This window comes from Rhincodon typus, chromosome 22, assembly GCF_021869965.1.
Source record: "Rhincodon typus isolate 14 chromosome 22, sRhiTyp1.1, whole genome shotgun sequence".
Taxonomy (NCBI): Eukaryota; Metazoa; Chordata; class Chondrichthyes; order Orectolobiformes; family Rhincodontidae; genus Rhincodon; species Rhincodon typus.
In genome coordinates, this window is record NC_063353.1 from 2510401 (window position 1) to 2525202 (window position 14802).

The 14802-nt window shown below is 42.5% G+C and overlaps 1 protein-coding gene across 1 annotated transcript in view; it reads left to right on the forward strand.

Annotated features, from left to right (window-relative positions):
- hal (histidine ammonia-lyase) overlaps window positions 1–14222 on the forward strand; it is a 45079-nt gene extending 30857 nt beyond the window's left edge. The window contains exons 14-20 of the mRNA XM_020510251.2: window positions 275–355; window positions 1695–1760; window positions 2827–2992; window positions 7096–7230; window positions 10882–10990; window positions 11094–11163; window positions 13542–14222. Coding sequence (XP_020365840.2) covers window positions 275–355; window positions 1695–1760; window positions 2827–2992; window positions 7096–7230; window positions 10882–10990; window positions 11094–11163; window positions 13542–13673 — 759 coding nt within the window. The 3' untranslated portion in view covers window positions 13674–14222. The remainder of the gene's footprint in view (window positions 1–274; window positions 356–1694; window positions 1761–2826; window positions 2993–7095; window positions 7231–10881; window positions 10991–11093; window positions 11164–13541) is intronic.
- Window positions 14223–14802: the final 580 nt, after the last annotated feature.

The following is a 14802-nucleotide window of genomic DNA, read 5'->3' on the forward strand; positions in this document are numbered from 1 at the left end:
CATTTCTGAAGAAGGGTCTAGGCCCGAAACATCAGCCTTCCTGCTCCTCTGATGCTGCTTGGCCTGCTGTGTTCATCCAGCTCTACACCTTGTTATCTACAATACCAGAGTATCTGCCTTGGTCATAATCTATGCACATTGTTGCTTTGTACAGGGATGGCTAAGTCAAAACACTGCACATATGAAAGCATTTTAAAAAGAAGCATTTATAGTACTGACCTAGAACAAGCAGTTGCTGACACTGGTTGAATTTAATTCAGTTTTGTCTTTACAGGTGCATGGGGTGGTGAATGACACAATCACATTTGTGAAAACTATCATTGAGACTGAGATTAACAGTGCAACAGATAACCCGGTATCCTTTGTGAGTTTAGTGTAGTATGTTGTGAACTTTGCTCTTGTATACTGTGTCAACTCTGCATGTAGCCCAAAGAGGCAATGAACGAAGGGCAGAGATAAGGTGAGCCAATTACTGTAAAGGATGTACACTGAGATAAATGACATATAAGGAGGTAGATGGTATTTGATGTTTAAAAAAAAAGGCTGATTCTAAGCTTTAATGTACTGAGCCATCCAATCAAAAGTAAATCTAGCAAGGAGGAGTTAGGAATATGAATTAGGAACAGAAATAGGCTATTCAGCCCTTCGAGCCTCTTCCACCATTTGATAAGATCATGGCTGTTCTTAATGTGCCCTGAACTCCCAACTACCCCAGTGATCTTTCACCCCCTTGATGCTGCTTGTTACAGACCATTGGGAGAAACACTACAATACTATAGAGTTAACAAGGTGTAGAGCTGGATGAACACAGCAGGCCAGGCAGCAGCAGAGGAGCAGGAAAGCTGACATTTCGGGTCTGGACCCTTCTTCAGAAATCCAGACCCAAAACGTCAGTTTTCCTGCTCCTCTGATGCTGCCTGGCCTGCTATGTTCATCCAACTCCACACCTTGTTATCTCAGACTCCAGCAATATAACCCTTATTCACTGGAGAAACTGTTAATAGACCATCCCGAATATTGTTTGTCATAATGGTATGATGGCAGCTTGAAGTGCTTAAAGACTCGACATTATAATCAGGGATTTAGCTGAATCAGGCACATTGCATCCTCTGAGGTCTATTGTAAAAAGTGACGCTGTGATTGCTGCAGAGAGAGCCAACAGCAGCTTGCAGTGATGAAAGAATGAAGAGAAAACCTATGTTCTGTAGTCAGTATGTCAGATTGATGATCTTGAATGAGAACTGATGTGAGGTCACAGACCCGAAACGTCAATTCGTTTTCTCTCTTCCACAGCTGCTATTCAACATTTCCACCATCAGTGGTTTCAAATCAATGTGGGGTGCAAAGTGGCGCAGTCGTTAGCACTGCTACCTCACAGTGTCAGGGACCCAGGTTCGATTCCAACCTCGGGCAACTGTCTGTGTGGCACTTGCATGTTAACCATGTGTCTGTGCAGGTTTCCTCTAGGTGCTCTGGTTTCCTAACACATTCCAAAGATGTGCAGGTTAGTTGGATTGGCCATAGTGTCCAGGGATGATTTTGGGATTGATTTGTGTCGAGAGAAAATAAAATTCATTTGAAGTGACTCAGTGCAACATTTAATTCTGTGGTTAGATATGTCTGGCTTCAGCACTAGGCTCCCAGTGACTCTCATCTCCATAAGTTATACACCTTAATGTATTTATTTAATTAAGATGGTGTTTGCAGAAAGAGGAGAAACTATTTCTGGTGGAAACTTTCATGGAGAATATCCTGCAAAAGTAAGTTTTTGCTGCATCAAAATTGCTGGAATAAAAAATTAGAATTTAGAATTGGCTTTATTGTCAAATGTACCCAAATGAGTACAGTGAAAAGTTTACAAAGTCAGCACTTATAGCGCCATCTTAAGTATAAAGTTATGTAGGTTCATATTCTTCAGTACAAATTCTTACGGTGAAAGAAAAGTAGAAAAATGAAGAAATAAAAGTCCTGCATTTACAAATCATAGGAATAAGTTAGAAAAATGAAGAAAGAAAAGTTCAGAATAATAGAATAAAATTCAGGGAAAAGCAATTCAGGCATTCTGAATTAGAAACAGGCTCAATGGAGTTTAACGGAGAATATAATTTTCACTGGATGAGTTGGTCAGACAATTTTTTTCATCTTGAGAAGAATGAGGAGAGAGTTTGGGAGAACATTCCTCATCCAGAAGCTGGGATGTGCAATGCCTGACTGGAGTTGGGGAGAGAATTTATAAAAGCTGGCATTTCAATGGAAGAACTGAAAGGGTATGATGAAAAATCTCAGGAGTGGGATTGATTTCTTAGCTCTTACAGGGCGACAATACACAGAAGGTGGGCTGAATGGCCACCTTCCATGCTGTACGCTTCTTAAAGTTCATAATTTAGGTCCTGCATGTTGTTCTTCAGCTTCCCAATGATGGATAAAGCTCTAAGACACGGACGTTTCATAATTATTACAGATATTAATTAGTCATTCACTGAGATAGAACTTCTTGCTGAAAGAAGAGACATTTTGTTGAAGTTTTTCATTTTACCCTCATCAGGACAATTTATAAGAATACCAAAATAAAGAGAAGAACTACATTTATACATTACAAGAGGACAGTGCTGATTGGTCATTTTCTATGAAGATATTCATTACTTTGCCACGTTTTTAAAATCATGACAAGTATTAATGTGGACAAGAACGCATTTTGTTTTCATTCAATTAATTTTCAGTGGCATAAGTATATCAGATGCCAGGCAGAGGTGAGAAAGCAACATAGTTTTGTTTCAGACCAGGCATCTCACTCCCAGAATCAATGAAATTCTTGTTATCTCACAGGCCCTGGACTACCTGGCGATTGGTGTTCATGAGCTTGCTGCTATCAGTGAGAGGAGGATTGAGAGGCTGTGTAACCCATCCCTGAGTGAACTGCCTGCCTTCTTGGTTAATGAGGGAGGCCTGAACTCAGGCTTCATGATCGCTCACTGTACAGCGGCTGCCTTGGGTATGTCACTCCAGTCAGGTTCAGCATGTGTGGCTGTTTCATTAGTTGGATGTCCGGAGTGAGTGGGAACTTAATAGTCAGTGGGCTGTACTGTGTGTGTGTGTGTGTGTGTGTGTTGGTGGGGTCGAGGCTGAGGGGTGATCTTATAAACGTTTATAAAATCATAAGGGACGTAGATAAGGTGATAATAGTCACGGCCTTTTCCTCAGGGTAGGGGAGTCCAAAACTCGAGGGCATAGGTTTAAGGTGAGAGGGGAAAGATTTAAAAGGGACCTGAGAGGCAACTTTTTCACGCACAGGGTGGTATGAATATGGAATGAGCTGCCAGAAGAGGTGGTTGAAGTGGATACAATTGGAACATTTAACAGATGTTTGAACAGGTGCATGGATAGGAAAGGTTTACAGGGATATGGGCCAAATGCAGGCAAATGGGACTAGCTCAATTTAGGAAATCTGATCGGCATGGATGAGTTGGGCCACAGTGTCTGTATCTGTGCTGTATGACTCTACGGTACCAAGAACTGTAAGACTCCCAGGTACAGGAGTCTGATCTGGTATTCACTCAGTGGAGCATCCCAAACACATGAACTAATTGGAACATTGAATGTAAACCGGGAAAAAGGCCATCAGGATATCCAAACCCACACAATGTGTAATAAATATTCTGTTGGAATTTTGTTCAATACCTGGCCATGCCCCTGATCAAACCCTTCCAGGATTGCTACAACTTGGGGATCTGCCTGTCAATGTGGAAAATTGCCCAATTTTCCAGTCCATAAAAAGAAAACACCACAAATCAAATTGACCCATATACTGCCCTTTCAGTCTATTCATAGAGTCATATGGCATGGGAACAGGCCCTTCGTCCAACCATTTCATGCTGACCATAATCCCAAACTAAACTGGTTCCATCTGCCTACGTTTGGCCCATATCCCTTCAAATATTTCTTATTCACGTACTTATCCCAAATATCTTTTAAATATTGTAACTGTACCTGCATCCACCACTTCCTCTGGAAGTTCATTCCACACATGGACCACACTCTGTGTAAAAAAAAAAAAAAAAAAAAGTTGCCCCTCATTTCCTTTTTAAATCTTTCTCCTCTCACCTTAAAAATATGTCCCCAATCTTGAAATCCCCCACCCTAGGGAAAAGCCGTCTACCATTCACGTTATCTGTACCCCTCATGATTTTATAAACTTCTATATTGTCACCTTTCAACCTCCTACAATCCAGAGAAAGAAGGCCCAGCCTCTCCTTATTGACTCAAACCTTCCATTCACAACAACATCCTGGTAACTCTTTTCTGAACCCTCTCCGGCTTAATAATAGTCTTTCTATTAGAGGCCTCACCAACGTCCTGTACATCCTGAACACACCTTCCCAACTCCTATACTCAAAGGTCCAAGCAAGGAAATGGACAATGTTATTGACAGTGCTGTCAAGTGGCACTTACTGGCCTATCAACTGTTCAATGATGTTCAGTCAATCTGGTCCTTTAGGACAAAACTGGGCTTGGGCTGACAAGTGACAAGTAACATTCACGCCACACAAATGCCAGGCAAGGACCAGCTCCAGTAACAGCATAGAATCTAACCCTCCTTGATATTCAATTGTATCAGCGTCACTGAATCCCCCAACTATCAATATCCGGGTTGGTGAGCGTGGGGGGGATGGTGGTTATTATTGACCAGAAACTAAACTAGAACAGCCATAAAAATACAGTGGCTACAACAGCAGATCAGAACACGCAATGACAAACTTTAACATAATGTATGCAGCAAAGAGATAGCCTTTCTCAACGTTGCTACAGGACCTGGGTTAAGAGAGTTTGAGGATTCCGCAGTTCATCAGTGGAATACTGTTACACATGTTATTGGAGCTAAATGTACTGCATTAATATAAAAATATCATGTGTTATGAACCTAAAGTTAAGTTTGAGGGCAGTTTACACTGTCATTGAACAGAGAGTGGGGACGTTTTCCTTTGCTTGTTTAGGGAGTCATTCTGTTTAAGCATGTGTTTATAGTTCCTTTTCAATATCTTTATATTCATTAGGGAATGAAAGAAGGTAAGCCTAGCATTTCTGTAGCATTTTTCATAACTACCCGCCATCCCAAAGTGCCTTGTAGTCAGTGAGAATGTTTTTGAGGTGTTGGTGCTGGTGGAATGTAGGAAACTCAGCAGCCAATTTGATCCCAAACACAGTGTGACAGATGATCAGATAACCTGGTTTGTGACTGTTATGTAAAGGAAAAGAGAGGAAGTGTAGAGCTATCATGTAATCTCTGCTTCTTTGTGCCAGTGCAGAGCATGTGGTTAATGGTAAATAGAGATGCGCCAACTTGTGTTTTTGACAGTGAATAAACCCAAGTAAGACACATCATTGCATCTGTAATACCCATATACTTGTGAGATGTGCACATGAATTTATCATTTTCACACATCTGTTGATGAGCTGGTGAGATCAAAAGCAGAGATATGAATGTTTATTGTGTTCCCTGTAGAGACCAGTAACTGTTAAAGAGACATAAGAATTTCCCAGTGACTGATGTGCAGAATTTCCCAATCAACATGATGTAACATTTTAAACTGTATTTTTGTAAAAACAAACTATCATCAACATTGAGTAAACAATAGTTAGACAATTAATGTACTAATCTAGAGGAAAAGTATTCCCTACTGACTTCTTCGAGCAACTGAAAATCCCAGGTCACATTGACACTACAGTGCATTTTGGGAAGAGTTGCAGTCCTCAAGCTCTGTCTGGCTTCAGCAGGGACCCCTCTCCCTGTTTTACTATGTGGGTCTTTCAGCATCCTTTTGAACAAAAGTCCCTTCACTCAATCTTTAAAGTGCACTTGCATGGACTTGAAGTAAAAAGGCACATTTGGGAAGCTCCTTTGTCTTTAAATCTCCACAAACCTCATCTCTTTTATCTAAGAAGGGTGGGACACTTGCTCCTACAACTTGACCAGATTTAAATGATGTGGGATTGACAGCACCACTGTTCCTGCTCCATCTTCATCAGTAAAGCCCAATGTGGGAGGGACGTTTGGTGACCACACTGAGAATGTCACTGACCTAGCCACACGCAGTTGCTGAGTTCAAGTTTTAATGTAACATACAAAATGGCAACAGCAACTTTGGAATCTCAGTCCACACAGTCACCTAATGGTCTGTGATTGAGGATATAATATCAGAAAATATCAACATCCTACTTTGCAAAGGTAAACACTGACAGATAACCATGACAACAGGTCTGTGAACAGGAAGTCTGCAAGACTTGAAATTAGATAAGAATTAGCTGTTTTCATTTGTAGTGATTTGATTTGCAGTGATGGTGCACACAAGAACCAGATGTAGCTTTCAGGTGAAGTGGAAAGGCTGGGCATTAAGGTAGCCCAGAGTTGTTCACACTCTGGGAGGTATGAAATGGTGGCTCTACAGTCTCTACTAGTGTTGGCAATGTGTAACTTATTTTATTCATTCACAGGATGAGGGTATCACTGGCTAGGCAGCATTTATTGCCCATCCCTAATTCCCCAGAAGGCAGTTAAGAGTCAACCACATTGTTGTGGGTCTGGAGTCACATGTACAACAGACCAAGTAAAATGGCAGTTTCTTTCTCTAAAGGACATTAGTGAACCAGATTGGTTTTTCCAACAATTGACAGTGGATTTATGGTCATCATTACAGTCTTCATTTAGAATTTTTCTTTTACTGATTCTAAATTGCACCATCTGCCATGGTGGGATTCAGACCCAGGTCCCCAAAACATTAACTGGCTCTCTGGATTAACATTCCAACAAAAATACCACTATTTTTCACCTACCCTAAAGTTACAACCTGAAAAGTTTACATTGGGAATTTCCATTGTAATTGTGGGCATAATTTATAATGGGCAAAAAATTGACCGAAAAGCACAAGGAAAGGGAGAAGCAAGCTTTTGTAACAGTCACCTCAGTGGAAATAATTTATTCCTTGTCCTACAGAGTGTGAAAGAGTGAATCTTTTTCTACTGCTGAAAATTTGAATCTTCAGTGTTGCCATTTTAGTTTGCCAGCAGGTTAACTGGAAGTAAACTTCATTATCTCCCTAGTGTCCGAGAACAAAGTGCTGTGTCACCCATCCTCCGTTGACTCTCTGTCCACCAGCGCTGCCACTGAGGACCATGTATCTATGGGCGGATGGGCTGCCAGGAAAGCGTTGAGAGTTATTGAGCACGTTGAGCAAGGTAAGACTCCCTTATCAAGGGTTGTCTATTTGTGGTACATTGGTAGATATTGAGAACAATTCAATATTCCTGTCTGTAAGATAAGTAACAAATGAGCCCTACTGGCTTTATGTTTTTGACTGTTGTGTTGGTTCCTTACAGTTTCTCATTAAGATATTTGACCTCTGTGTAAATTGAGGCATTTACCCAGTGAGGATATCCCCAATTACACATTAGATAGTGGTTGCTGGTTACTGAATTCACCACAGCAAGTGGTTTAGAATCTTACAGCATCACCGTCGGAAAGTGTCAGGGGGTCACTTTGCTTCCCTCTGTTATACAGCATCCAGACCTGGACATAGACCATTACCTAGTGGGGAAAAAAAAAGGAAAAAATCCTTCAGACTTGGGAACATATGTCCTGGAGCACTGCTCTGAGGTATAAAAACAGGTTTGGAACAATATATTTCATTCACAAGTTTTACTGCTTTACCTTTTTGGGTACAGAATCCAAAATGTCAAAACCCACAGCTCAGTGGTGGCCTAACAAAGGGCAATTAAGGGTAGACAATGACTGCAGCTATACATATTCTCGAAACATCAAGTAATGGTCTTTTGACCCCACAGGGGCTGCTGTGGTGAGCTATGTGTCCCCCCCCAAACCTTTGCAGTAAAATGTGCAATGTACCCCAACATCAGGGAGCCAATAAATTGTTGAGGACTGTCTTGAAACATTAACTCTGTTTTCTCTTCACAGATGCTGTGTTCCTCCAGCACACTCTGTGTTTGTTCAGTCTGAGCTGTGAAAATAAATCATGTCAACCCCTCTAACCATGGAGTCCACATCACTAACGCATTTGGAACTGTATTGCAGGTTTCCAAACCCCTCTGTCTCTACGCTGTTGCTTGTTGAAATCCTTATTCTCCCTTTGCCTCAAGGTCTCTCCTGTCATGTAGATTCTAAAATTGCAGACAATGAACAGGAACAGGGAGGTAGGGGAAGAGGAAAGAACAGTTGGGAGGTATTTGTAGCTTGGGAGCATTGGTGGAGAGCGTTTAAGAACAGGGTATTAGACAGTAGCCTAATACTGGTGCTGTAGGCCTTGCACACTGGTGCAACAGGACAGGAAGAGGAATTACGCAGGAGGACACGGTCAAAGCACAAGTGGAGGCAGGCTAGGGTGAACATAGATTCATACAGTGCCAGGAAGGCCCCCTGACATAACTACCACTAAAAGTGTGCTAATCCCAATTTCCTGCACTTGCCCCACATCCTTGAATGTTACAATATTTGAAGGACTCATCCAGATATCTTTTAAAGGTTTCCAGCCTCCAGCACCTTCCCAGGCAGTGCATTCCAGATTCCCAACACTTGCTGAGGTTTTTCCTCAAATCCCCTCTGAATCCTTGTCCCTTACCCTAAAACTGTGCCCTCTCGTGATTGACCCCTCAACCAAAGGGAACAGCTGCTCTCTACTCATCCTGTCCAAACCCCTCATAATCTTATACATCTCAATCATGTCCCTCCTCAGTTTTCTCTGCTCTAAAGAAAACAATCCAAGCCTACCTAGTCTCTCCTTACAGCTCAATTTCTCCATCCCAGGCAACATCCTGGTGAACTTCCTCTATACCCCTCTAGTGCTATCCCATCCTTCCTGTAGTGAGGTGACCAGAACTACACACACTACTCCAGCTGTGGCCTGACCAACACTCTGCACAACTGCAACATTATCTCCTTGCTCTTATACTCTCTGCCACGACTGATGAAAGCAAATGTCCCATATGTCTTCTTAACTATCCTAGTCACATGCTATGTTGACTTCAAGGATTTGTGAATAATTATCCCAAGATCCCTCTGTTCCTCATGCTCTGCAGAGAAATGAGGAAAAAGCAGGAGACTGGTTGTAGGTAAATGACCACTAGACTTTGTGAAATGGGAGCATGGTATTTACAGGAGCTTATCTAAGCAATGGGGTACAGCAGGAGTTGGAGCAGAGACAGATGAAACATGATGCTGTTGGAAAAATTCTAGGAAAGGGGGACTGCAGCTCAGCTTCAGGTCAAACAGGGTGGGTTTTGCTTGGCAGAATCACCAAGCGGTACAGTTGGTCACACGTGTGGCACATTCGGCTCTGAACAGGACAACACCTCCCGAACATTCCTGCCTGACCAAACAATATTCGACTTTTATCATCGGGTTCTACATGATCTTGTTGTTTTGACAGGGAATCATAATAAAATGTTTAACTTTGATAAAATGCAGAGATCAACATTACTTTGGGTATCTAACCCCGTGCTGTCCCAGTCCTGGGAGTATTTGATGGGGAACAGTATAGAAGGAGCTTTACTCTGGATCTAACCCCGTGCTGTCCATGCCCTGGGGGTGTTTGGTAGGACAGCGTAGGGCACACTTTACTCTGTATCCAATCCAGTGCCGTCTCTGTCCTGGAAGTGTTTGGGGACAGTGTAGAGGAGATGTTAATTGACCTATGTAATTTCACAATGCTGTTCCTTGCCCAAGGTGTGTTTGACCGAAGGATGTTGGAAGAAGCCTTGCTCTGTATCGGTCCTGTGCTGTAACAATCCTGTTAGTTGGGTGGTGTAGCTGGACCTGTGCTGTATCCAACCTGTGCTGTACATGCACTGGGTGTGTTTGATGAGACGGTGCTTTCCATGATCTGGCGTGTGCTGTACCCTTACCAAAGTGTTTGATGATGGTAAAGGATATCTGAATATTTCCAACCTGATCAATCCTGAGGTGAGGAGCTGAGTGACCCTGGTGGAACCTAAACTGGGCGTCACTGAGCAGGTTATTGCTGACCAGGGGCTGCTTGATGACACCTTCCATCACTTTACTAATGATCACAAGTAAACTGATGGGGCAGTAATTGGCTCAGTTAGATTTGTCTGGCTCTGTGTACAGGACATGCCTGGGCAATGTTCCTTATTGTTGGATAGATGTCAGTGTTATAGCTGTACTGGAACAGGTTGTCTAGGAAGCAGAAAGTCCTGGAGCACAACTCTTCAATACTATTGCCGGAATGTTGTCAGGATCCATAGCCTTTGCAGTATCCAGTGTTTCTCCAACTGTTTCTTGATTTCACATGAAATGGATTGGATTGGCTGAAGACTGGTATCTGTGAGGGTAGAAAGCTCAGGAGAAGGTTGAAATAGAATACTACATTGCAGAAAGAAGCCATTTGGCCCATCAAATCTGTACCAACCTTCCGAACGGCATCACATCCAATCCCCATTACCCAACATTTCCCATGGCTAATCCACCTAGCCTGCACATCTCTGGACACTATTGACAATCCACCTAACATGCACATCTTTGGACTGTGGAGGAAACTGGAGCACCCGGAGGAAACCCATGCAGACACGTGGAGAACATGCAAACTCCACACAGACAGTCGCCTGAGACTGGAATCAAAGCTGGGTCCATGGAGCTGTGTGGCAGCAGTGCTAACCATTCCTATCGCATATCATCTGCTTAGAGATGAGTCATCTACTCAGCACTTCCCTGACATTGGGATGGAGATGTTTGTGGAACCTCTTTACCTATCTGTTTCTAGTCCCAATGTCCATTAAAACTTTTGATTCTGATGGTTAGTGTGTGTCTAAAGTTAGTCATTTCTCATGATTTAAATCAAGTGTTTTTGCTTCACTCAGTGCTTGCCATAGAACTTCTGGCAGCGTGTCAGGGTATCGAGTTTTTACGGCCCTTAAAGACGACAACTCCCCTGGAAAAGGTCTACGATCTGGTCCGCACGGTGGTGAGGTACAGTTAAACCAGCAACATCCTGTCAGTCACATTAGCTGCCTGGAAAGGTTCCTGTTCAGATGGTTCATTTTTATTTTATTCAAACTGCTTTCCTTTCTAGACCCTGGATTAAAGACCGTTTCATGGCACCAGATATTGATGTTGTCCATCGCTTATTGGTGGAACAAAAGGCAAGTTGGTGTTTATGTTAGATAAGACCATTTAATCGTTAACAACTGAGCCAGGAAAATACATTCAAAATAACATTCCAGCCCCTCGTTCTGTTTTGATCGTTTATCAGGCCTTGGTTAGGAAATATCTTCATTTTAAAGGCATTTTTAGTTGACTAATTTAATAAAATTAAGTAACAAGGTTTTGTTTTGAACAGATTGCCATTTCCATGGCGCTATGCCAATGTGCTCAGTAGGAGGTCGCTGTATCTCCAGGTCTTTTGAGGTTTGAATGAAGGGTTTGTGACAGGAGTGCAGTAACAAGACTCTCACTAGTGCAGGCTGTTGCTCTTCCTCAAAACGCAGAGTGGGAGATGGTCACTCACTCCTTCACGCATTTGCCTGTTCAGTCAGATCAGGGTTCGGCTCTATTATAAGTCTGCAGATCCACTTTAGACCCAATTCACTTAATATGGGGTAAAATTCGATCAACCTCACTTCTAAAATGAACAGTCTTAAAATTAAAGATGTAGTAGAGGTGGTGGTGTATTGGCTATGTGACTAGACAAATAACCTTTTAGCCTATAGGCTAAAGTACTGAGGACCTGCGTTCAGATCCCAGCATGACAGCTGGTGAAGCCTAAATTCTGTTAACCAATCTGCGATTGACAGCTACTCTCAGTAACTGATCATAAAGACCATCTACATCCTTTAGGGAAGAAAATCTGCCTTCCTTACCCGGTCTGGCCTACATGTGACTCCAGACCCACAGCAATGTGGGTGACTTCTAACTGCACTCTGGGCAATGAGGGACATACAACAAATGATAACCTTCTCAATGAAGTCCATATTCCAAGGAAGAATAAAGAAAACAATTTATCATGCACCTACTGCTATTTACAGAAGGAATTCCACAAACTCCTATCACACTTTTTATATGTTGACTTGCATCCTGAAACATCGGGCTGTAAGATATAAACACTGGTGATAGATAGCATTCTGCTGATCGCGTACATGCCCACTGTCCCCACCCTGTCTCCTGCTCCTTAACCACTTTCCCAACCAAGTATAATTACTTGTTTTGTGGGAAATGCTTTAGTTTTGAAATTTTTTGGAATCCTCTGCCCCGGAGGGATATGAATGTTCCATTGTTGAATATGTTTTAAGACTGAACAGGCAGATTTTCAGTTTCTCAGGTAATCATGAGGGTGGATACCCTGTTAAACAGGGTGGATACATGGAGTTAATTGACAGTTAAGAGCCAGGCTTTGTTTCAATTTTAAAGCAGGCAGGTTGATTCTGATTGGTCAGGGTGATACCCTGTGAAATGAACCAGCCAATGGCTGCCGCCCATTTAGTTCCGTTGAAACAGGCACAGTGTGTGTATTTTCTGTGAAGGGTCCCGACCTGAAACAGCAACTTTCCTGCTCCCTTGATGCTGCCTGGCCTGCTGTGTTCCTCCAGCTCCACACTGTGTTATCTCTACTCCAGCATCGGCAGTTCTTGCTATCTCAGTGTGTGAATCACTTGTTTCTGTCTGCAAAGAACAAGCCTCTTTGTAATAACATACATGTCCCTGTTGCATTCAAGTGTACTATATAATGAATTTGTCAGCATAATTCCTCAAACATTTATCATCTAATGATTGGTGGAACCTACCTGAGGGTTTGACTGATTTGCTGCAGTTACTGTGGTTTTGGGGCAAATTTTTACCTGAAAGAAAAATCCAACTGTCATTACACTTTCGCAGAACCCCTATGTTCTGTCTGCAGAAATGACCCTAAGCTTCCAGTTGCCAGCACACCACCATGTTCCCTGGCCAACATCTCTGTCTCAGGCTTGCTGTTTTGCTCCAGCAAAGTTCAGCACATGCTGGAAGAACAGCACCTCATTTTCCACCTGGGGACCCTGCAGCCTTCAGAACTCAATATTGAGTTCAATATTTTTAGGGCCTGATCACCACCTCCCATGTCCTTACCCCAATCCCCACACACCAGGCCTAGCAAGCACATGGACTGCTTTTAACACAGCAACCCATTTTCATCCTCTAATAGTCCCCATTAACAGCTTTCATTTCTTCCCAGCTCAGTTTTATCCATTCCTTTGTCTGCCTGATTGCTCTCTGTCTCTCTCTCTCAAGCCCTCTCTCTCTCTCTCTCTGTCTCTCTCTCCGGGCTTCATCTTCACCTATCGCTTACTTCTTCCCCCACCCCATCTCCATCTACCATCAGTTCCGATGAAGGGTCACTGGATCCAAAACGTTAACTCTGCTTTCTCTCCATAGGTGCTGCCAGACCTGCTGAGTTTCTCCAGCAATTTCTGTGTTTGTGTCATTACACTTTGCTGAGCAGTGATTGGATTTGCTTCTATTACTGATTTTAGGTTTCTTCTCCTTTTAGGTGTGGGAGGTGGCTCACCCTTATATTGAGAAATACAGATCCGCCAACCTGCCAGAAGCCAGGCCCATTTCGCCAACCGCTTTTACCCTGGAACCTCCAGTGTCTCCCCACAAGAAAGCACGGATTGAATAGTGTAATCCATAGTCTGCTTCAGGCAATCACCTGATGTGAACTATCACACGAACACAACATACGCCATAAAAATACCACGGATGCCGTAAATCTGAAATGAAAACAGAAAGTGACGGAGAAATACAACAGTGCAGAGACAGAAACAGAGGGAAGTTGCTGAGGTTTTTCAGTACTTTGTGTTTTCAGTTTAGACCTCTATGTAAACCTTTCTGTAATATTCTTATACAACTGTGCAGATCAATTTTTAAAAGTGATGTTTACAAGCTAACAGAAATGCATTTTAATTTTACGTGTGGTTAAATTGTCGAAGCTGTGGCTCCCTTCTGTAATGTGATACCTAAGTAACAAAGGTTAACAACAGCAGTCTGCCTGAGTTTTCCAGAGTTCTGGGGGATAGCTTCAGGAATGTCAGTGCTCCCTGCCTGACACTTTTAAAGATGCCACTTGTGTATTACTGGCACATTAATGGAGGAATGTGTCACCACGTCCCTCCAGTACAACAGCCTTTTTAAGAAAATTCAATGCAAAAAATAAAGATTTTAAATATTACCCTGCTCTGCCTCTTTGTCCAATTTTGTTCAACTTCCTCAATTTTATTTTTGGTGATCATTTTTTATCTTTTATAGAATGTTTCTTTACCTAACTGGCACCAGTGGTTTTGATAATTGGCATCATTCTGTTTATGAGAGACAGTGGGAATGCAGCCTCAGAACTTTGCTGAGCAAACAATGCAGAGATCCTCCCAGGTACCATATGTAGAGTTGTCCCTTGGTATATCCTTGGAGCAAGACGACCTCCACTGCAGGGATGAGGGACTTGTGAAGTGCTCTGAAGAACAGTCAAACCAGACTCAAAACTTCAATTCCGTTTCTCCTGCCATATATGCTGCCAGACCTGCCAAATTTCTCTGACATTTTGTGTTTGAGGGATATCTGTTATGTGCAGAGTTTTAGAGAAACTGGGATTGTTCTCCCATCAAGAAGGGCAAGGGAGGTTTGATAGAAATGTTCCAAATCCTGATGGTTTTGATGGGGTAGATTAGGGGAATGTTCTTTCCAATGCCAGAAGAGATCGTAACCAAAGAACACAAGCATAAAAACCTGATTTTTTTTCATTGCAAGTTGGTATA